Below are 25026 nucleotides of genomic sequence, written 5' to 3'. Positions count from 1 at the left end.
AGTTCAGCCTGCATTAGCTAACCCTTTTCACTTGTGAGTTGGGTTAGCATTAACAACACTGGTTTCTTGTACAGTTGTAAGGAAAAATGCCTTTACATGAGTCAGCTCTACTTATTTTGGGGTTCATTTGTTTTCCTGGAGGGGAGGGGAAGGGACAATAGTTATCTGGCACATTTTAAAATAGTTATGCTGACACTACCTCTTAGGAAAAAATGAAAATGTTCATTGTACAAATGTGTATATAGTTTTACACAGAGTAGAGGTTAAAAAAAGTTTAATGTAAAACACCAAAATTGAAGCATTTTTGCTTTTAGTTTACAGGCTATTCAACAGATGCCTGCAGATACCTAAGCATCTTTGCAATAGGTGGAATAAACTTGATTTGTGCTCGCCATTCCTCCTTTAATAAACAAGGGCATGGTCCTGCAAACTTTTACTTATGGAAGCTGTCCAAATGTTAGTAAGTAGTGCCATTGTAGTAAATGGGCATGCTCTTTTGAGTAAGTACTTTCATGAATAAAAGTTTATAGGGTCTGGCCCTCGGCCTCCTATAAACACCGAAGAGATCTGTATAATAAGTGCCTTTTTGTAATATTATCCCCTACATTTTTAAAGATTACACAGGGTTTTGGTCTGATTCAGCAAAGTAGTTTTAAGCATATGACTAATTCTATTAACATCAATGTAATTACATGCTTAAAGTTATGCATCTGCTCAAGTATCTTGCTGAATTGAAACCCTACCCATTTATCTTCTCTTGCATGTTCAAATGCATATGAAGAGCTAAAAGTTCCATGGTGGATTCCATAGCTATGGAGTCCTGGCATTCCCAGTAGCTGTCCACCAGATGGCTGGGTTGCACCACACATACAGCATGGAACAGAAGCAAGGGGTTTAATACTGCTTCCAACAGTCTTACCTTGTCAAATGCTTTATCTTTTACCAATTATCTTCATGGCGTGGCATACGACCATCCCTTTTTTGTTGTCATTTGTTTGTTTTTAATCTTTGCATGAAATACTACAAAGAGGCACCCGCGGGTTTTCACTGAATCATATATTTAACACCCCCAAAAAAGAGAAGCTACAAGCTTTTTCCTCGGAGTACAAAGCAACATGCTAATATTTTCTTACATCTTTCTTATGTGATTAACAAGTATAATACAAAAGAAAAGAACATAAGAACCACCATACTGGATCAGACCAAAGGTCTATCTAGTCCAGTATCCTGTCTTCTGACAGTGGCCAATGCCAGTGCCCCAGAGGGAATGAGCAGAACATGTAATTATCGAAGTGATCCATCCCCTAAAACCCATTCCCAGCTTCTGGAAAACAGAGCCTAGGGATACCATCCCTGGCCATCCGGGCCAATAGCCATTGATGGACCTATCCTCCATGAATTTATCTAGTTCTTTTTTGAACCATTATGGTCTTGGCCTTCTCAAATCCTCTGGCAAAGAGTTCCAAAGATGGTGCACTGTGTGAAAAACAAAACAAACAACCCTTTCTTTTGTTTGTTTTAAACCTGCTGCCTATTAATTTCATTTGGTGATTCCTAGTTCTTGTGTTATGAGGAGTAAACACTTCCTTATTTACTTTCTCCACACCAGTCATGATTTTATAGACCTCAGTCATATCCCCCCTTAGTCATCTCTTTTCCTAGCTGAAAAGTCCCAGTCTTAATCTCTCCTCATACGGCAACTGGTCCATACCCCTAGTTATTTTTGTTGCCCTTTTCTGAACCTTTTCCAATTCCACTATATATTTTTTGAGATGGGACAGGAATGGCAGGAGGAGTTAATCTTGAATTATAAGCTAAATCTACACTCAGTGGCCTTCTTGGTGACAGCACAATGACTTGTTACAGCCTCTCTGACATCTTTGGGGGACATAAGCAGGTGCATGTCCTCCTCCTTTTGAGATCTGGATATTCTCAGTTAAATTCCTGATCAAAGGAGATTGGAATTCTTATCCCCTTCAAAACAGGTGTAAGAAGCATCTCATTGTGAGAGATGCTGTCATAACTTAGGCTCTATCTGCATTAAGGAAATGCATTCCATTGTAACAATATTAATATCAATGTACTTATGCCAGCAAACCCCTAAAGCAGACAAGCTGCACTGGTGAAGCTCACTTCAGAGTCACACTGGTATGAATTTTCTTAATATTGACAAAATCCAAATCACAGAAACAAGTTATTAGGCAAAAAACCTTTACAGAAAAGGAATTCTTGATTAAATGAATTGATCCACAGGAGGTCAAATCCAAAGCATGGCCCTTGTACACAGATATTTCTCTCTATGAAGGATGGGCTTACTGCATGCAGGAGTCATTGATAATTAGTATGAAGTTCAATTCTATTATATGCAATCAGAAGAGGAAAGAATCATTCCACATCCAAACAGCTGCGGAGTAGACTAAGCCAGGTAAGTCCATATTACTAGCACATCCAGAAAGGGACCTGCATGAAAAAAAAATATTAAAGGACACAATCGCTGGGACTATTCACAGCATGAGGAACATTTCAGTGTGAATGACGGCATCACCATCTGCCTCTATATTATTTATGACAAAAACTGACGGGGAAATCTTTACATCTGAGAAAATTAAAGAAGAGATCTCTCAGCTTTCTGGTCAATTAGACATGTCAAAATATAACAGCAGAGAGGGTCTCTCTAAACTTTCTGTAATCAAAATTGCTCAATCTACAGCCAACAGGTTTTTTTTTTTTTTTTTTAAATGTTTTGTTGGACAGAAAGACACTTGATAGCTTTGACTAGAAATCTGGATGGAATTTGAACTCTTTCAGAAGTGTGTTGGTTTATAACTAGTTGCTAAGAAATTCTCTTAGTATGTACTAACTTCCCTACTAATGATGAATAGTATTTAGACTTAAATTTTATAAATCCAGACAAATTAAAGTTTGCCAGGGATTTGATATTCTTCCACACCATTTGTATGGAATCTTACCATACTCTAACAAGTAACAATATTTGTGAATATAATTTTGAATGCATCCGATGAAGTGAATTGTAGCTCACAAAAACTTATGCTCAAATAAATTTGTAAGTCTCTAAGGTGCCACAACTACTCCTTTTCTTTTTGCGAATACAGACTAACACGGCTGCTACTTTGAAACCTGTCAAGTAACAATAGTGGAAGGCCTGGATTTTTCTGACCCACGTTCTCTCTCCATGGCACAGAATTCACTGAGGAAAACAGCACTTGTTCATTTTGTGCTTTCCAGGTCACAGCAGTCTCAAATCCAAGACTACCCAAGCTATGTCCCCAATGTTCAGAACAGAAAAAAAAACAAACAGTTTCCTGCTCTTCATCAACAGTAACCTGTGAAAACTGCTAATGAAACCATCAAAAGGATAAAACTACAAAAGGATGCAACTGTGCCATAACCACTATAAATGCTATTTTGTTAAAATGAGATGGAGTATTTAAAGTGAAGTTGCTGAGATTGACATTCTTGTTCAATGATCTGGTCATATAACATTTGGTCATAAATTTGTTATGAATTTGGCCACTAGTCCTTTCAGGAATTAAAGATAATCTGCCAGTATGGTTTTGTGTGGTGTATGGTTGTTGAACTTACTTTTCATTAGCCTCCCAGGCAGCTCAGGATTTAAGTTCTTCAGATTTTTCACTATGAGTTGTTCTCTCATCAAATCTCACAAGCTAAGCAGGGGCAGAATGACTCCGTACTTGGATAGACCTCCAAGGAAAATCCAGGTAATACAGAAATCATTGTAACGATTCAGTAGCTTTTGCTCTTTTGAATCAGTCTTGAACCAAGACTGACTCATGTTACTGATGCATTATACTATTGAAAGTGGTATCTTTCAGTGGAGACTTCATACAAATCCTGGCCAAAACTATTTCACGGCACTTTCACAAGTGAGGGCAATTTAGCATTGTGTCCATGCCCAGTTTCTGTATGCATAATAAAATCCTTCCAACTTCATTTCCTTCTCTCACTCCAGTTGAGTAAGTTCTCTTCAGCTACCCAACATGGATGTGTAATAGTGTTATGCTCTATTTAACAGTTGCCGGCATTTCACCAGATAGTTGGCTATACGATTCCTGTATATAGTGTGACAGAGTCAGACCTGACAGCTACAGGAGTTAAAGCCCTTTTTTCTATGCACTGATAAGAGGTTACCTCAGGTTAATTAGAGTCACACTGGAGCCCAATTAAGGACTTGCTGGTGACCTTTAAAAACCTCTTCTGTTGGAAAAGAGAGGAGAGCAGGGACAAGAAACAAACTGTGGAAGGATGGCAGGGAGAAAAGGTTCCACCTAGGAGGACAGCAGTTCGCCTCCCTACTGGGGAAATACTGAGTTTACTACTGTTTGAGGAGGGGTTGATGACCAGGAGCCAGCATAAGGATCAGTGCTCTGGTGGGAGCAAGGAAATGAATTTGTGTTGGGAGTTATGCTTAAGGAAGCAATTCAGGCCAACTCTGAGGCCTAGTGTGTGAAAACTGTATATAAACTACTGTTAAGAATTATAAACCTCTAGAGAAGGACTGATTTACTCCAGCCACAATCCCCACCCCCAGCTTGCTGCCGGAGTGAGAACTCCTGAGGCTGACGTGGTGATAGAGAGGTCTTGCCACAATTTTATATAAAGTTTGGAAGAGGCAATATGTAAATAAAGGGACACTGTCAAGGTCCAAATATTCCTTCCACTGCACAAATTTCTTGATGGCCTGTGTTGTTCAGGGTGTGAGAGAGTAGATGATCATATTGATCCCTTCTGGCTTTAAATGAAAATCAATATATGCCTATGGTCACATGTGAAAGTGATGGAATCCCTTAATTTAAATGTCAGAATTCTTAGTCTGTTATCGTGAGACACTGAGTGGTGGGCAATATGCTAGATACACATCGGAGTGAAGGGCAGTATCCACAGAGGAGTAACTCCATCTAGCGATGTTGCCTTGCAGCAACTGTGTGTCTACATAAAGGCTAGGGGAGAAATCTCTGAGCCAAATCTGCAGCGGAGAAAAAACATCAGGCAGTTGGCACTGCAAGTCAGCTCTATCCTCCGACATCTCCTGTAGATGTGTTGGCTTCCAAAATGTCTCAGCCTCCAAGCTTTTGGGCTCAGTCAGTATCACCAAGAGGGGCTTTGGTCCTAAGGCGAGCTTCTGCCTCCTTATTTATTTCTGTCTAGGCATACATGCAGCAGGTTCAGGTACAATGGTCGCCTTCTTTAAACTTGCTTGTTGGAATGTGAGGACAATGTACACAGATATGCCAATGACCCTCTGAAGTCCACCATCACAGACTGCGAGCTGGAGAAGCCTGACATTGATGTAGCCCCTCTATCTGAAACCAGACTAGATAACAGGTTCTCTACACGAGATGAGGTACAATTTTTTCAGGTTTGGAAAAAGCAAACAAGACTGCTATGAGCACAGGATAGATTTGGCAGTTAAAAATTCATTAGCACCCAGGGCCAAACATCTTGTTACAACATCAAAATACATCATAGTATTAAGAATATCTACCACAGATGGCTTTGCTAACATCAGGATATATGCCCCAATACTTTCTTTCATCTGTGAACAGAAGGACTTGCTCTGTCAGCAACTGGAGAGTGTTACCAAAAAGCTTCCACTGGGAGATTTCAACATTAGAGTCAGCTCAGCTCATAAGATGTTGCCACTATGCACTGGCCACCACAGAGAGGGAAAAAATGAACCACAATGGGCAAAGACTACAGGAGCTCTGCACTCACTGGGGGCTGTGCATTACAAACTGTAAGGAACTTATGTAGCCTGTGCAAGGCCAATCACTGAATTGATATGGCTTACCCTGGTTCGTCATCGTCCACAAGAAACCGCCCACACAGGCTATACAAGAACTCAACTAGTGCCAGTCTGTGTCTGCCCAACCCAGCAGCAGCCTGACTCCCTACTTGCTAGGTGCTGTGTTGTGCTTTTTGGAATAAAGTCTGATTCTGCTTCAGTTGAAGCAGAGTCTGTTATGAGTGCTATCTTGTCCAATGACATCAACACCTACTTCCAAGATGGTCGTTGCCAGTGCTGGTCATGGAGACACCCCAGATTTGAACACTGGCACCAACTGGATTTAACTGTCACCTGTAGGAAAAACCTACAGGATGTTCTCCATACTTGCAGTTTTCACAGTGAAGACTGGGCTGTGCTATAAAATAAGGCTTTTACTATGGAAAATCCATTGTACCGAACAACACTGCCAACTATGCAATATTAGCTCAAAAGACCAAGCAAGGTGTCTTCAATTCATTGCAAATCTCAGGGAAGCTATGTCATTGATTCCATTTTCTCTGAATGCTGATGCAGCATGGAACACAGTCAGAATGAATATCCATATAACTGCAACTTTGAATTTGGTAAAAAGATTGTAGAAGATAAAGACTGGTTAGCAGCATACTCTGAGAAATATTTCCAGTTACTGAAACAAAATGCACAGCATATCTTTACCACAAAATGAACCCCTCTCCTGAGATATGTGCTAACCTCAGGCTGGCCAAGAGCGCATTGCAATGAACAGCAAGGCAATGTGCACAATGACACTGGATCAAACCGTGAGAGAAGGTAAAAATGTCCTTTGAAAATGGAGAGCTAAGAGGTATGTATGATGGATTCAACCAAGCAATATGTCCTTCAGCCAAATCTCTTAATGGAAGCATATTGTTGACAGAAGCAAACAGATGCTATGCTGGATGGAACACTATCACAAACTCTATGCATGTGAAATCACTGTTTTGGAAAAAGCACTAAATGTGATCCCCAGATTATCGAAGAGCTAGATATAGAATCATCTATGAATGAGCTTGAAAAGGCAATCACTTCCCAGGAAAGGTGACCAGAAAAGATGGAATTCCAGGTGACATAGTGAAACAAGGACGACAGATTGTGCTTAAACATCTGCCAATGTTCTATTTGTCTGTTGGAGGGAAGGAGGTGTGCCACAAGGCATGAAGAATGCCACCATCACAACATTATAGAAAAACCAAAAGGAGATCAAAGTGATTGCAACAGCTACAGAGAAATCGCTCTCCTTAGAGTTGCTGGCAAGACATTAGCACAGGTCGCTCAAAAGACTGCAAGTTCTTTTGCATCTATGCCGGTAGATCAATTATCTATCACTGTTGCACTAGGCAACTGCCAGAAACACTGACACCACCAACTGGGAAGACACAGCTAGCAACAGATCATACTGTGCCAGGAAGTCAGAGAGACCAAAGAAAGAGAGCAAAGAGGAAAGTGGAACAGGCCTCAAACACTAGTCATGCTCCAGCTTCATTTTCTGGCCATGCCCCTTATGCATACATTATCTGTGGCAATTACTGTTGCTCGAGAATTGGACTTTTTAGCCACTCACGATGCTGCAGGAGTGCACACAGAAACTGAACTGTTTTGATAGTTAAACCATTGTCTTTCAAGACAGACAGTTGCCATTCCATTCCTGTCATAAGACAAGTCAAATCTGTGCCTCCCAACTGCCTTGACTCAAGGCTAATGGAAACTCTTGAGCAAGACGAAGTATTTAGCAGATAATTTAGTATTATAGGGTCTTGCGTCTCAAAAAGCTATATTTAAAGAAAGCATCACATTATTAAAAACAAAATAAAGAGAGCTACAAGTAAAATGTCAGAGTTATTTTTCAACATGATGTGGTCATGCTACTTTCAACCTCAATTAGTCAACCAGCAAATGATTTGAATTTGCTATGGAAGCTGGTTATTAGAAATAAAAAACCAGAATAATGTTAAGAACCCCATCACTACCATAATAAGGTTTCACACACATACACATAAATAACTTACAATAATTTTGGAACAGTTTATTGATTTATGACATCTTGCCATATCAAAAACAGTTTAAAACACGGTATAATGAGTATTACATTGTAAATACATTTTGTTTTACCATAGGATTTTATATTTTACTCTGTGCAGTTTCAGTTTCTTTTTAAAATAGCATCCTCAAAATATGAAGTAAATTAAGGTGGCTTTTAAAATATATAATATTCCTTCATTGTGTTGTTCTGACAGTTGTAGTTTGTTCTTCTAAGTATTACATGTATTTTCCTTAAAGGGCAAAAGCCTTTCTTAAAGGGCAAACCACTAAATGTTATTAAGTTAATAAAAGCCACCTTTAGTTTCCTAATTTGTGTAACTGTAGATTGTTTTTTAAACATCCTCCGAAATGTTTACAAAACAGAAGGACAACAGCATCATCATGGGCCCAATAGTTTCATCACGTCAGCCCAGGAGTCACATGTATGAAGTAAGAAGAGATTTTCAATACAATTGCAAAAAAAACCAAAACAAAACAAAAAAAAACTTTATAAAAAAACAAGGTCACAGTAGGACTATTATGTTTTTTGTCCCTTAAAAAAAATCCATTCCTTTCAGCGCTTCAGGCAGATATTCTTGCTCTACAGGTTCCTTGTATATGGGATTATATTTATAATCTTTACCATAGCCCAAGTCCTTCATGAGCCTGGTTGGAGCATTTCTCAAGTGCAGTGGAACTGGTGGAAGTGGTCCCTGGTGGTTTCTCAAACATGCTTTGACATTGCTGTATGCACTGTACACCTCAACAGACTTGGGTGCTCTAGCAAAGTAGACTACACATTGGGCTAGTATGACCTGCAAAACAGAGGGAGAACAATATTATGTGGCTTTTAGATTGTAAACTCTTTGGAACAAGGACCATCATTTAGTTTGTTGTTTGTACAGCACGTAGCACAAGGTACCATGTCCTCGTCTGGCCTGGAGTTGCGATTGCACTATGACTGTTTAATAACAAAAACAAACAAGCCTCTTCCTCTTGCTTTTCGCTAATTAAGAAGCAAAAGAATAGTTAACTTAGAGTACAAAGTTTTAAATATTATACAAAGAAACCAAAGGTGACAAGACAAAATAAAACTGGTTGAAAATGTGTGTATGGTGATACAAACAAGTTTGTGACAGCTTTACCTCACATTCTGGCATTCCAATAAAATGACAGCCTTGGTATGCAGCAACTGCTTGTGTTAATGCCAAAGGATCTCCCAGTCCTACAACAAAAAGGATCATATGTGAGTAAATTAAAAACAGCAAGTACTGTCTTTCTTCAGCTACACTACAAAGTCATACCTCTGCTACTGAAGCGAAGGTATGCATGTCTATTTTGGGGTGGCTTTTTCAGATAACAGGTCATTTTAGATAATATATGTATATGGTTTCCCCAAGACTGCAACCATCACATCTTTACTAATGTACCATAAGGGAAGTTTTGGTGAATCTGTCAGCTGTGAATAAGCCAGCAAAGTATTTACAACTGGGAAAACAGCTAGCAGGCTTTGAAGTTTGAAGTCAGGGTGATTTAGAGAGTTAGTTTCCTCAATTACCAGAAAATATGGGTGTCCCTAACACCCTCTGGATAATTTACGTTCAAATGAAAATAGATTTTTAATCAAAACAGTTTATTTTATTTACCTATCTACTGAAACTTAAATTCAGGGATCTGTGTTTTTCCTGTTTATCAAATCACTACCACTGAAAGTGGAATACTGAATGCAGTCATCCACTTAATCTGAGGTGTCAATTATATCATCATTTGTTGCAAAAGAAAAAGTTTAGCCCTGAACTCTAGTTATGGCAACAGACTTTGATTTATTGTTTTTTTAAACACACAGATTTTTCCAAAAGTAACTGATGCAAACTGAAGAACGTTTAGATATTATTTTTTAAAATGTTCCAGTACTATTATTGTGATGCCCACCTATATCTTCGCTTGCAAATCTCACCAGCCTTCTTGCCACATACAGTGGATCCTCACCACCTTCGAGCATTCGGGCAAGCCAGTAAAGGGAAGCATTTTCATCGGAGCCTCGCATAGATTTATGAAGTGCAGAAATACAGTTGTAATGCTCTTCACCTATTTAGAGAGGGGGAAGAAATGGTGAGAAATGTTATGTACAGAAACGTAACTGAACAAACCCACAAAACATCTGTTTATTACTTGTGCTTTCACTGGTAAATACATTTTAAGGGATTTTTTTTTAAACTGGATAATAACTAGATATTGGCCAAAGCTCCAGATTCAATACCCTAAATCTGTGCGTGTATATTATGTCTGATATGCAGCAGGCTTTTTTTAAGTTTTTACCTTTTTTCTTTATACACTGAAAAAAGAAAACAAAAAATTGTTTTTGTAGTTCTCCTTTAAAATCTGTCTTCAATAAGAAAAATTAAATACATTTTAGGGCAATTAGGAATCAGGAAAGCCATACAGAATAGCTATTCATGAGGGCCAAGAAAGGGAAAACATATTCCAGTCAATTAGCGAGTATTAATGGGGAAGGATTTAGTCAACAAGCTTACTGTACCACCATTTTTGAATATTCATGGAAAACTGGGGAGGTGACAGAAGACTGGACAAAAAACAAACACTGTGCTACTGATCTAACAAAGAGAAAAGGAGCCTAGCAATTATATTCCCATAAATTGAACAATATCTCTGACAACATACAGCAAAAATTAAGGGAAAGTATTTCACTCCTATCCCAATCTTTTCCGATGCAGACAGGGAGAAACCTGGAAAGATGCAATACTGAAAGAGATCTACAGATGACAGAAGACAGTAAATCAGATGTGAATTTGCAGTATTAGATATCAACAAAGAAACCAATGCAATTTATGATGAATACATAGAGATGTCATATCACAAAGTCTGGAGGAAATAGTTTTTCTCTACAGTGCTGGTGCAACTGCATCCTGAAATACTGGATTCAGTTACAGGCACTTTTTTTTACCAGACAGACACTGACAAATGGATGGGAGCTCAGGAGGGAAGAAAGCAATTACATATGGGACTAGAAGGATTGAAATGCAAAGGAAGTTTAATATATAGAGATTGGCTAACTAACTCTTCCAGGGAGATAACTGAGGAACAGAAATTTGAGCAAAGCAAAAGTGGATACAACTAAGAATAAGAAGGCAGAAATTAAGAAAGGGAAAGTTTCTATTTACATATATTTGTCTGTACTTGATTAGCAAGTTTTTTTAAAAAACTATGTGCACGTTAGCCAAAAAAAAATGCAGATGATAAGGAAAGTTAAGTGTCTGGTGCGCTTTGGTTCACAGATACCATAAATATAACATGCATTATTAAGACAACTGACTGCACATAAAAGCAACTGTTACATTTCTCTTCCTCCTCTGCCCCCAAAAATTCACAACCACAGGGCCATATCTTTAGCATTCATAGGTGTTGTGTAATAAAAGCTGTGCACGTTAGTTTGAGTATGGAGGCCCCAAACCTTCTGCCATTGAACTGAAAAGGAAAACACAGACTTTCATGGGAGCAAGACTGGACCCATGTCCCATATGGTTATTGTAATTATCATATTGTTATTCTATCCGGATTTTAGACTCACAAGTATGGTCTTCTGGAACATACAAGCCTGCAGACAGCTATTTTTAATAGTATTCCACACAGAGTTCACTGGTATGCAGTCATTATCATGCCAACATACGCAGCATATCTGTGCTCCACCATAGCACTCAAGCTTTCAACTTCAGCCGGTAGCAATAAACCCAAGCAGCTGAACTCGTATCATGCTCTCGGAAGAGGCGTCTCTTGGTCTCTTATAAGTAAAGACGAGTAAGTAAGTATAAGTAACTTACTTATAAGTAAACACTTGCCCATCTCTTTCCAATGAAAGTACTTTCGTGTGCTGTTTAGGCTGCTAGATGGGAGTTCACTTTGTAATACAACACCAAATGGGGAGAACCCACAAATATATATATAAGCCCTGAAACACAACAAGGTATGTATTTCACAGCAGATGACTAAGTCCTGTTGGCATAGAAAAGGCCATATTACTATTCTACATTTACATTACAGTCACAGCTAGAGACCTCAACCAGGTCAGCGTCTCATTGTGCTAGGCACTGTACAGACAAAACATGCTTACACCCATATTCTGCCCTTTTCAGCCAGAGAAGAAAGTAGCCAGCCTGTGGATAAGGGATAGCAAGTACACGGTAAAAGGGAGACCACAATAATAGAACACTATATACCTAAAGCATCACTGAACTAACAGTGACTGCTAGCATAGAGGGAAATGGTCAAGCAGCAAACATGACACTTCACAGACTAGGGAGAAGGGAAATATTGGAGGAGGATACAGGAGGGCAAACCGCAACTCTTAAAAAAATGCATCATGGGCTCTTAAAAATTGTTTGCTTGTGTGTTAATCTTTCAAAGGCAATATCTGATAAACTCAAACAGGTAAACCAGTGTATTTACCTCAGGGACGAGCAGCTGACCTAATATGCTTATATTTGAACTAGTGGCTTCAGACAGACACATACTATGGCACCTGGATACATTCTAACTAGACAGACAGACGGAAGACTGGAAGTTGAGGGCACTCAACACCCCACAAGACGTGTTGAGCATTTCTAAGGACTGGGCCATAAAGAGACAGCAAAATGATAAAGGGTGGGGAAAGGTATAACATACTAGTGAATCCCGGAACGTGAAATTTGGCATTTGTCTCCTTACTGCCACAATATCCTCTCCTTTCTATCTCTATCCACTGCTTTTATTTATTTAATTTTTTTTTGGGACTGTCTACCACTGGTCTATTGTCTCTCCCCAATCAAATCAGTTGCTGGCTGGGTGTCCTTTACCCAAAGATTGTTTTCTTAGACAACAGTTTCTCTTTGTAACAGAAACCTTAAAAGCATCATACAAGGTTAAAAAACCCCACACCTACAAATCTCTCATTACAAATTTGGTAAGTGTAATTACAGATAATCCATCACATTTGATCTACTGGAAAATTAAGTCAATCTATTTTCCAAAAACTTTTCTTGGCATAATTTTCAGAAGCTAACATGCAGTGTCATTCACATATTTCCAAAACACTAGCATATAAATCATTAAGTATAAGGTAACTCATCTAATCCTTAATACTCAATCTCTAATTCCCACACCGACGGCATAAAAAAGGTACAAATAGCAGCATTTGAGACACAATGTTGCCAAGTCACTAATTTAGCAAGAGCTGGTATCAAATTAGGAATCCTTACACGCAGTTATACATACATGGCCTGACATCAGCAAACTACAAAATTCATTACCTTATAAAGCAACTCCAAAAATAAAGTGAACCATTCAGATTTTAAAACTGCATTTTGTTGCGAATATGAGCACTGAGACTTTTCAGAACAAATAAAAATGCCACTGAAGCATTCCATCTCTCCCACAAAAATAAACTTTTAATTTAAAAAAAGAATCCTTCTCTCTCAAACACCTACCCAACAAATTAACCAAGCAAAATACATAACATTAGTTGACACTGGCCTGCCTAGAGGTCATTTAGAAACTCTACAATAGTTATATTGTTGCTGGTATATAATGTGTAAAGTGCTTCTGGACAGCAGAAGCTGTATACATATAAAATTTCTAAGTACCCTTTGCTCTGCCATTCCAGGCCTTACACATCACCCTGATACAATGCTTCTCCAGGGCTCAGATGAGACCTAGATTTAGTGGAAAGGAAAGTTTCTCTCACTGGCATTGGAAAGACTCCTAACTCTTGCCTGCCTCTACAAACCAGCACTCTGGGATTAGGCAGGGACTCAGAGCACTGGTGTTTCACAGCTGGCAGCCTCTGCCAGATCGACAATTTGCAGGCACCCACATCAGACATGAGCAGTGGACTATTTCACTGAAACCATGCGCTACAATAGGTGCTGGAACTAGGGGTGCTGGCTTGAAGTGGTTTCCATTATATACATCATTTATAGTTTGGTTCAAAGGCTCTCCGCAACCCCACTACACAAATTGTTCCAGCACCGCTGTGTGACATTCTCTTTTGTGAGACCAGCACACTACTTTAGGTGATGTGATTGGGTCATGTAACCAACCAAATTACATTTAAAAAACTGAGGTTAATAAATGTTAGGCTAAGTCTTAAAGTATTTGAAATGGAATCTGTGCTCTGTGACAAAGATGTGCAAACTGCTCCTTCAATTTCCCAGCAACATTTTAACTACTCACAGGATTTTGTTTATTTGAAACAGCATTTTTGGATGCTTACCAGAAAAAAAAATCCATGCAACCCCTGTCAACCCTGATCAAACCTATATATTACCACCTTGCACCAAAATACATAATGGGCTTCAATGGCTTCCTCTAGGCTCCAGATGGAGGAGAGATTTTAGTCACTTGGCTTTAGTCACTTGACCCTCTCTGGCAAATTTTCCACATTGGGGGCATAGGTTTATGCCAACATAAGCCTCGGTGAACCTCATCTGAATTTGGCCCACATGTGAAATGGAAAGAGCCCAGCTTTACTCAGTTCTCAGGACAAGTTTGTAGGGCTGGCAGTTAAAATAAAGTTGGAAACTGAGCACATTTGATCTGGTCATTAAGAGACATAAGAAACCAGAATATCTTTTTTGCGGAAAGTGGGGGGGGGGGGGAAAAAGAGGGGAAAACATTCCTTTTTTCAGAGTAGAACCACAATTCAAGACTAGTTTTTTAATCAGTGACAGCTGGGAAAAAATAAATAATTCAAAAGATATAAAAGTATATCATCATCAGTCCTTGCTGCATAGCACTACCTTCAGGGTAATCGCTCACCTGCTCGGTCATATAGGATATGAGATCGCTGTAGTCCTTCCTTCACATGGTCTTCCGTTATAAAAACTCCATCCACAGAGCAACCTTGTGTGCTAGCCTGATGAGAGGTCTTCGCTGCAGTTAATCTGGCCTGAACAGCCAACTGGAGTCCATTCAGTCCAGTTCTTGCATCACCGTCACAAAGGTAAGCTAGAGTGCTTACAGCTTTTTCCTCTATGTACACAGGGGACCTGCAATAGAATTAGGTCACATTGTTTTCATATTCACATTACATCCTTTTCACTGCAAATTACTCACAATGTTATGTGTTTGTTTTTGTTTGTTTTTTTTACAGCATTCATTGAGAAGTATCTGGGTTTAAGGAGCTGTCCTTTATTTCATGCCATTGTGCTGAAGTATGGCAGGGACTCTGAGAACCGTATGTGACCTATGTGCCATGTGTGTTATAATGCTTAAGCACAATGGCATGTGTAAAAGCTGGAATGGAAGATTTCAACCATCTCTGAACCTCCTTGTTTTTGCAAGATTAGATTCGACAGGGAAGTTTATTTAATGCTTTAAGGCTTTGGATTCTTTGACCATGGGATGGTGTTCCATGAAGGAGGAGTGCTGGGCAGAGACGGGCTCCATCTTACGAAGAGAGGGAAGAACATCTTTGCCAGCAGGCTGGCTAACCTAGTGAGGAGGGCTTTAAACTAGGTTCACCGGGGGAAGGAGACCAAAGCCCTGAGGTAAGTGGGAAAGCGGGATACCGGGAGGAAGCACAGGCAGGAATGTCTGAGAGGGGAGGGCTCCTGCCTCATACTGGGAATGAGGGGCGATCAACAGGTTATCTCAAGTGCTTATATACAAATGCACAAAGCCTTGGAAACAAGCAGGGAGAACTGGAGGTCCTGGTGATGTCAAGGAATTATGACGTGATTGGAATAACAGAGACTTGGTGGGATAACTCACATGACTGGAGTACAGTCATGGATGGTTATAAACTGTTCAGGAAGGACAGGCAGGGCAGAAAAGGTGGGGGAGTAGCACTGTATGTAAGGGAGCAGTATGACTGCTCAGAGCTCCGGTACGAAACTGTGGAAAAACCTGAGTGTCTCTGGATTAAGTTTAGAAGTGTGTGCAACAAGAGTGATGTCATGGTGGGAGTCTGCTATAGACCACCGGACCAGGGGGATGAGGTGGATGAGGCTTTCTTCTGCAACTCACGGAAGCTACTAGATCGCATGCCCTGATTCTCATGGGTGACTTTAATTTTCCTGATATCTGCTGGGAGAGCAATACAGCGGTGCATAGACAATCCAGGAAGTTTTTGGAAAGCGTAGGGGACAATTTCCTGGTGCAAGTGCTAGGGGAGCCAACTAGGGGGAGCGCTTTTCTTGACCTGCTGCTCACAAACCGGGTAGAATTAGTGGGGGAAGCAAAAGTGGATGGGAATCTGGGAGGCAGTGACCATGAGTTGGTTGAGTTCAGGATCCTGACGCAGGGAAGAAAGGTAAGCAGCAGGATACGGACCCTGGACTTCAGGAAAGCAGACTTTGACTCCCTCAGGGAACAGATGGCCAGGATCCCCTGGGGGACTAACATGAAAGGGAAGGGAGTCCAGGAGAGCTGGCTGTATTTCAAGGAATCCCTGTTGAGGTTACAGGGACAAACCATCCCGATGAGTCGAAAGAATAGTAAATATGGCAGGCGACCAGCTTGGCTTAATGGTGAAATCCTAGCGGATCTTAAACATAAAAAAGAAGCTTACAAGAAGTGGAAGGTTGGACATATGACCAGGGAAGAGTATAAAAATATTGCTCGGGCATGTAGGAAAGATATCAGGAGGGCCAAATCGCACCTGGAGCTGCAGCTAGCAAGAGATGTCAAGAGTAACAAGAAGGGTTTCTTCAGGTATGTTGGCAACAAGAAGAAAGCCAAGGAAAGTGTGGGCCCCTTACTGAATGAGGGAGGCAAGCTAGTGACAGAGGATGTGGAAAAAGCTAATGTACTCAATGCTTTTTTTGCCTCTGTTTTCACTAACAAGGTCAGCTCCCAGACTGCTGTGCTGGGCAACACAAAATGGGGAAGAGATGGCCAGCCCTCTGTAGAGATAGAGGTGGTTAGGGACTATTTAGAAAAGCTGGACGTGCACAAGTCCATGGGGCCGGACGAATTGCATCCGAGAGTGCTGAAGGAATTGGCGGCTGTGATTGCAGAGCCCTTGGCCATTATCTTTGAAAACTCGTGGCGAACGGGGGAAGTCCCGGATGACTGGAAAAAGGCTAATGTAGTGCCCATCTTTAAAAAAGGGAAGAAGGAGGATCCTGGGAACTACAGGCCAGTCAGCCTCACCTCAGTCCCTGGAAAAATCATGGAGCAGGTCCTCAAAGAATCAATCCTGAAGCACTTAGAGGAGAGGAAAGTGATCAGGAACAGTCAGCATGGATTCACCAAGGGAAGGTCATGCCTGACTAATCTAATCGCCTTTTATGATGAGATTACTGGTTCTGTGGATGAAGGGAAAGCAGTGGATGTATTGTTTCTTGACTTTAGCAAAGCTTTTGACACGGTCTCCCACAGCATTCTTGTCAGCAAGTTAAGGAAGTATGGGCTGGATGAATGCACTATAAGGTGGGTAGAAAGCTGGCTAGATTGTCGGGCTCAACGGGTAGTGATCAATGGCTCCATGTCTAGTTGGCAGCCGGTGTCAAGTGGAGTGCCCCAGGGGTCGGTCCTGGGGCCCGTTTTGTTCAATATCTTCATAAATGATCTGGAGGATGGTGTGGATTGCACTCTCAGCAAATTTGCGGATGATACTAAACTGGGAGGAGTGGTAGATACGCTGGAGGGGAGGGATAGGATACAGAAGGACCTAGACAAATTGGAGGATTGGGCCAAAGAAATCTAATGAGGTTCAATAAGGATAAGTGCAGGGTCCTGCACTTAGGATGGAAGAATCCAATGCACCGCTACAGACTAGGGACCGAATGGCTCGGCAGCAGTTCTGCGGAAAAGGACCTAGGGGTGACAGTGGACGAGAAGCTGGATATGAGTCAGCAGTGTGCCCTTGTTGCCAAGAAGGCCAATGGCATTTTGGGATGTATAAGTAGGGGCATAGCGAGCAGATCGAGGGACGTGATCGTTCCCCTCTATTCGACACTGGTGAGGCCTCATCTGGAGTACTGTGTCCAGTTTTGGGCCCCACACTACAGGAAGGATGTGGATAAATTGGAAAGAGTACAACGAAGGGCAACGAAAATGATTAGGGGTCTAGAGCACATGACTTATGAGGAGAGGCTGAGGGAGCTGGGATTGTTTAGTCTGCAGAAGAGAAGAATGAGGGGGATTTGATAGCTGCTTTCAACTACCTGAAAGGGGGTTTCAAAGAGGATGGCTCTAGACTGTTCTCAATGGTAGCAGATGACAGAACAAGGAGTAATGGTCTCAAGTTGCAATGGGGGAGGTTTAGATTGGATATTAGGAAAAACTTTTTCACTAAGAGGGTGGTGAAACACTGGAATGCGTTACCTAGGGAGGTGGTAGAATCTCCTTCCTTAGAGGTTTTTAAGGTCAGGCTTGACAAAGCCCTGGCTGGGATGATTTAACTGGGACTTGGTCCTGCTTTGAGCAGGGGGTTGGACTAGATGACCTTCTGGGGTCCCTTCCAACCCTGATATTCTATGATTCTATGATTCTAATGGTAGATTAGATGATTTTAAAGCTCATCCTGTCTGTCCTGGAACTGTTGTGGACTTCACTCAATCAATATTTAATAATACACTGACACCCTTGGATGGAAGGCACTTCAGAACTATTCTTATGCACAAAAATGTGGTACTTTTAGCATGAAATTATCCAACTGCACATTATAGACTAATGAGGCATTATGTAATCATTATGACCTTTGAAACTACTGTAAACGAGAATTGACACCAGATCACTTTTTTAAAGTTAAAAAGTGTAAAAGTGGTATTTAAAGTTCACTTGAAAGTGTATAAAAGCCTTAGACCATAGAAACCAGATAACAGGCAATTCATCTTGGAGCCAAATCTTCATGGGTGTGCATATAAAACTAAGGAATAAAAAAGTCATTATTATGACCATAATTTGTATTATAGTAATTGTATTAACACTGTACAAACACACAGAAAGACATTCCCAGTCCCAAAGACAATATAAACAGACAAGACAGACCGAGGGTTGGAGGAGAATGAGAAGCATAAAGTAAAGTGACTTGCCCCAGGTCACACAGCAGATCAATGGCAAACTGGAAACAGAGCCCTGTTCTCCTCCTGACTTTCAATCAAGTGTCCTATCCAATACATAGAAGAAGCTACCGTAGTTAAAAGTGCAGTATGAACAATGACTAACTGTGCCATTTCCAGGACTCAACTGAAAATAAATAAGTTCATCAACTGGGGATTAACACACGGAGACAGGAGAGAGAGAGATGCGATTCCACACCGAGAGCCCTGACACTCCAAACAATTTAGGATTCTCCCACAGCTCTGTACTTCATTCACTGAAAGATTTATCGCTATTATCAGAAATGATGCATGATGAGGCCAGCTACCAATGCCAGCGTTTCCAGACACACTGATCTGCTAATCTTTATTATTTGACCTGGGTCTTTATAGGGTTATGATAAATATCTTAGCCGAACGGGTAACAGCTGCAAGGGCTCTGAAATTATAGGTACAAGGGCAGCAGTAACTCCCTCTCGTTTTAGCCTAGTCAGAAGCAGACCTGAATGGCAACACCAGAGATAAAAACTTGAGATATATATATTCCTCTGATACTAAACGCTTGCTGCACACCCCCAAACCAGAGGGCCACTTTTGCTAAGAAAAAGATAACATAACACGCACGCCTTCAGCTGTCAACCTCCTCCGCACTTTAGTACTTTTATCTGGGGGACACAAATACAGAACATTAAACAGGTGTTGCTAATGCCTCAATGGTGTAATCTCCTTTATGTGGTGGATTTGAGGGATTGGGAATGGCCTATGGATCTGCATATTCTTATGTCCACACCATCCCCAGTCTCTCCTCCAATGGTGCCCACAGACCCATGCTTTGCAGTGTGCAGGGAATGCACATTTGCCGCATTGAGAACTTTACTTTTTCCAATAACATTTCGGGGGGGGAGGGGGAGCTGTGGAATGAAGGAAGCACTGTACAGTACATCTCATTGTAATAATGCATCATCACACTCTCTTCAAATATTAAGGTATCAGGATTCATCCTTCAGAGCTACAGGTGGCCACTGGGTTTTGTTACGTTTTGAAACAAATCAGTAGGTGTTAATCAGTCGTAGCTGAATAAAAGGTTATTTTTAAAACATAGCAGGCAGGCAGCAAAAGCACTTGTACTACAAGTGCCTATGTCAATGGACAGCAAGAGCAAACAACATGCTGTATGTTTAAAAAACAAAATACTTTGGCTTTCCCAGTGGGGAAGATTAGAGAGGAGGATTCATAGAATAGTTCCTACAGAGACCAGGCATTTGCCTGATTAAAAAATGGCATGAGGCATTTCAGGCTTCTTGCTTTCAGAATATAGGCTGAAACTGAACCCACATCCAGTGGCTAGGGCATCAGACTGGGAGTCAAGAGAGCTCTTAGGGGCAGGGATTATCACTTACTATGTTTGGATAGGCCCCAACCTTGTTGAGGCCTACCAGTCCTATTGCAATGTAATTGTTAAATAAGAATACATTTGAGTACTATTCTTGGCTCTGCTATTGACTCATTGTATGACCTCAGTCTCTCAGTTTTACTGATAAGGTGTTTATATATCCCACTCCGTTCTAACGACAGGGACAATAACCCTTACCCTTCTTGGTAAAGTGCTTTGAGATCTATGGATGGTATAGAAGTAGTGGTCTTATTTTCATGAAAGCAACATTATACCAAATGTGACCCAATATAGCTATTTTAAATAAAAAGGTTCAGTACTGCATTGTAGAAAATTTAGACTGTATTATACAACAAATTCTTATCAGCTCCATTATTATTTATTAAAAGTCAATAATATGCTTAATGCTGTAATATGATCGAGACAACAGGCTCTCTCCCCAAAAGCTTACTATTTATTAGGCTAAAATCCATCAGGGCAATAAGGAGAACACCTTGATTAATGCCAGAAATATCAGTGACACTGCTCTCTTAGTTTTCAGGTGAAGGTATTTTAGTCAGGCAATAATAGGACTCCACAATAGGTCATTGAGAGCACAGACGAGGATGTAAATAAAAAAATATGCTTCAAAAAGGAGAGAAGATAAAAGACTGAAAAATATTATATTTCACTAGGCACATTTAAAAAAATTATTGCATATTGAACGCGAGATAAAACAGAAATGAATGGAGAAACTGCCATGCATGAAACAGTCATGCTTATAATACAGTGCAGTCAGTGGTTTTAAATAAGATTGGGATTCCTTCCCATCCCCCCAAAATATTTCAGTAGAAGAGAATACCCCTTCATCAGAGAAAAATACTTACAGTAATTCATTCAAATGCATTTCTTCCCTTGAGAATGACTATTTCAGTACAAATTGTAGCTGTGATCCAGAGACTCCAGATTAAGAGTTTCATACACAGTACGTTTGCTAATTTTGCATTAGCAGGCAAGATCCTGATTACAAAGTAGTGTTTAATTATGTCAACACTTAGGTTTCCAAAACCAATATTTCACCTTTTTCACCCTGGCCTGCCATCCTATGCTCAAAAGCTCGAATCCATTCTCTGTGTTTTTACAGACTTGCCCCTTACCCTACATGCCGTAATAATTGCAAGGCAGGAATACTACTCTGACCTCTCAACAGATTCATGCTCATCTTACAAATGGACTATCTAGTATTTAACAGGGAACATACTGGATGCCAAGTCTTGATGTTTGTACCTTGTAACTAGAGATACTTGGAGACAAACATATAAACAAAAACAAACAGGGATACCCCAGGAACTATCACTTACTGACAACAAGCTGGTATATCAACTAAGGTGAAGGAAAACCACAGCTAGATAGTTTTTCCCAGAGTAAATATCTCGCTAGCTTGTCTCCACTACGGAATCCATCTGAATCCCAGCATGAACTAGCCTAAAAAACTGTCATCAGACCGAATCCTGAGGTGATGTGCAAGATGCTATAAGTGAGTGCAAGGGAGTCAAAGTGAGTGTAACCTACTCGTGGAAGGGCTGGAAATACAACAAACAGCAGGGTGCAATATAAAGTAGCCCCTCATTTCTTTATTGTCTACCCTCAAACGTTACAGTCCCACAGCAAGTTACAGTAGCGTAGACTCCCTTCTCAACAGAGACATATAACATCAATTTTGAAGCACAATTTTCAAAGAAACAAGTTATTCATAAAAATAATAAAAATAACTGATGGTACAGTACGTAGCTTCCACCACCTTACAAGGTCACTTCTGAATTTGGCCCTTCATCTCAACTACAATGTCTGCAGGAAAGTTGGAGAGAATATTGCAATAAGAGGGGAACAACTTTCTGAAAGGCTTGAGACCAAAAAGGAGATTTTAATCAAGAGGATTAAGATAAAACGAATAAGTGGAAAAATATTTCATTAATTACAATATACTAATTACTTGACTGAATTGCATGGCATCTAGTGGTTGCTAGTGCAGGGGACTAGAAATCAGGACTTCTACATTTTGCTTGACTCAGATACTACCTTGCTCGGTGACCTTTTTATGTGTTTATATACATGGTTATCTAAACAGACAAATTTGGGAGGATTAAAAATTATATATATATATTTGTAAAGTGATTTGATTTCCTGACAATGTTAAATTCACTTATACAATGTATCACTGTATGTAGAACAAGGCAGGAATGAATACAAATATACAATGTGACAATAAAAAGTAAGACCCCAACAAATGAAAGTGTTGGTAGCCTCTCTTTACATTTCAGAAAGATGTCTAATCTTTGGTATTGACTTTTTTTTTCCTTACTTCTCCCCCTCACATTCTTGTCTCTTTTCCTTTTCCTCCTGGCTCAGGTTTACAGTGGCTGAGATAATGGTGCAAAGTTACAAGGGAGTGCTTTACCTGGAGTAGTTTCTTTGAGCACAGAACTAGGACCATAGAATTTGCAACATTTTTCTTCTTAGTATTTATGTTCACAGCTGGCATAAGCAGGGGCAACTTGGCTACAGTGAATTTGGAGCAAGTGTAACACAGACATTATGCTGCAGAACTTTAATAACTAAATTCAAAGGTTGTTAAAATAACATTACGAATCTAACGTAATAATTGACAAAAATAAGGAAATAAAAATTAGGTGGACAAGCCACTTAGTTGTAATTCCAGGAGCGGTCTCTAAAATGCCAGGTGTTAGACACTAAGGCCAAGGTTTCAAACTTGGGTGCCTGTAGTCAGGCCTCTAAATCCATATTTAGGCACTCACATGTAAGGGGCTTGATTTTGATAGGTCCTTAGTACTCCAATGCCTACAGAAGTTGATGGGATCTGTAGCTGCTTTGCATATTTGAAAAGCATTTTACATATAAGAATCTTAACGTGAATTTAGTAGTGCAACTTCATGCACCCAAGTTTGAAAACCTTGGCCCATACATGCCCACTACACATAAAAGAGAGAGTGACTTCAGCAGAGAATCATGCTGATCACTGAAATCTTTCACTTATGCTTTTTTATGACTAATCCCCAGCTTTGTGCTTTAAACTAGTTGTCCCATCACCAACCTCCTTTGTCACCATATACAACATACTGTATCTTTGCATGCATATGCTCATAATGAAAACAGGAGGGAGGCGGGGAGGGAGAAACAGTATAGATCAGTTGGTAGAGCTCTTACCTCTGGGCCAGAAGAACAAGTTCTACACTAGGACCTGGGCTCCTACCCAATAATAAATATTCTATCCAATGCTAGCAAGAGAACAAAAAGATGTTCCTGAGCTTTAATTACCACCCTCATCTATATCACAACAATTTTATTTCTCGAGGGTCATTTATGGCCCAAAGTGGGTTTTAAGAGTTGTATTAAATAGATAGTTTTGTGGACATGGAATTTGGAGGGAACTCTACTGGGACATCCTTCAAGGAGCTCCAGAGGGCACTTCCATTGATGCAGCAGGAGGCAGCCCATCTCCTGAATACAGAAGACCCTCAGATAGAGCAGGGATCCGAGGCCCCTTGGGGGGCTGCAGACAGGTTTTGGGGGGTCTGCCAAGCATGGCCAGTGTTAGACTTGCTAGGACCCAGGGCAGAAAGCCAAAGCCCTGCTGTGAAGGACTGCAACAGGGGCCCTGAGCCCCACCACCCGGAGCTGAAGCCAAAGCCTGAGCAACTTAGCTTTATGGTCTCCCCTGTGGTGTGGGGCAATTGCCCTGCTTGCTATTCTTTAACACCGGCCCTGGCTTTTATATGCAGAAAAAAAGTTGTGGTACAACTGGGCCAAGGAGTTTTGATAGCTTGTTGGGACATGCCTCAGAAAGAAAAAGGTTGAGAACCCCTGAGCTAGACGGCAAAAGGAAGTCCAGCATATGCTGTTATGCATTCACATCGCACTTCCCGTCAGTTCCCACCCAAGCTGGGGAAGCTAATGATCCAACCAGAGGACCAAATTTGGTGATGAATCCTGGTCACGTGCAACCTGAGGCACTAAGACAATGACCCTTTAATTTATACATCTTTTGTGCACCCTAACTAGTCTGTCACATCACTCAACAGGGGGCATGTACTACTTTGGGAAATTTTGCCTTAATCTAAATATCCCCTTCATCCCTCAATTTCAGGGAAAACTTCATTTTATATGAAAAGAAAAACACCACAGAAAACTTTTTAGGCTTCGGGACTGCATCCAAACTTGTGTGCTTATCTCCCAGTGCAGAGTGATGAATTATCAGCTAGCTGCATCTACTGCTAGATGTATTTTGGGGTTGATTGGATTGCTGATGGAGAAGAATGGCAAGCAGGGATGAGATGAAAGTGGCTGGGGTGGGGGGGGGGGGGGGAAGAGGGAACATGCACTGAGAAGAGAATTAGAAGGACAACAGAAAAGCAAACAGAAGAAAAAAGACAAACCAAAGAGGTAAGAGACAAGATGTATAGAAAAGTATTTTTTTGGACCACTAAGAGCATCATTTGTCAGACAGACAAGAAGCAGGAAGTGCCAGGAAAGAGCTAAAGAAAAATCTTTAAAGTTAGAGTTTCATCTTTACTTTTAAAAAGCTGGGCTCCCATTTTTGTCACTGTTTAGGAACACTGTCCCTGATGGACAAATTCCTGAAACTATGCTAGACAGACTTCTTTTGACTCTTTGTGCTGCTTAATTCATCCAGAGCTAGTGGAAGATTACAGATATGGAGTTGAATGAAACCTAAACCCTCACCAAATGCAACT

The 25026-nt window shown here is 40.6% G+C and overlaps 1 protein-coding gene across 2 annotated transcripts in view; it reads right to left on the bottom strand.

Annotated features, from left to right (window-relative positions):
• Positions 1 to 7822: 7822 nt before the first annotated feature.
• The window catches only part of WRNIP1 (WRN helicase interacting protein 1), a 30749-nt gene continuing 13545 nt past the window's right edge, over positions 7823 to 25026 (bottom strand). The window contains exons 4-7 of one of the 2 annotated variants that reach the window (XM_038393183.2): positions 14654 to 14883; positions 9776 to 9931; positions 8989 to 9068; positions 7823 to 8658 (exon numbers count right to left, since the gene is read on the bottom strand). In XM_038393183.2, the coding sequence (XP_038249111.1) occupies positions 8398 to 8658; positions 8989 to 9068; positions 9776 to 9931; positions 14654 to 14883 (727 nt within the window). In that variant the 3' untranslated portion in view covers positions 7823 to 8397. The remainder of the gene's footprint in view (positions 8659 to 8988; positions 9069 to 9775; positions 9932 to 14653; positions 14884 to 25026) is intronic. The other variant, XR_006279055.1, reaches the window with a different exon arrangement.

The sequence above is a fragment of the Dermochelys coriacea genome, chromosome 2 (assembly GCF_009764565.3).
Source record: "Dermochelys coriacea isolate rDerCor1 chromosome 2, rDerCor1.pri.v4, whole genome shotgun sequence".
Lineage (NCBI taxonomy): Eukaryota > Metazoa > Chordata > Testudines > Dermochelyidae > Dermochelys > Dermochelys coriacea.
Note: the sequence above shows the minus strand (reverse complement) of the source record. Positions and strands in the feature narration are given on the sequence as shown.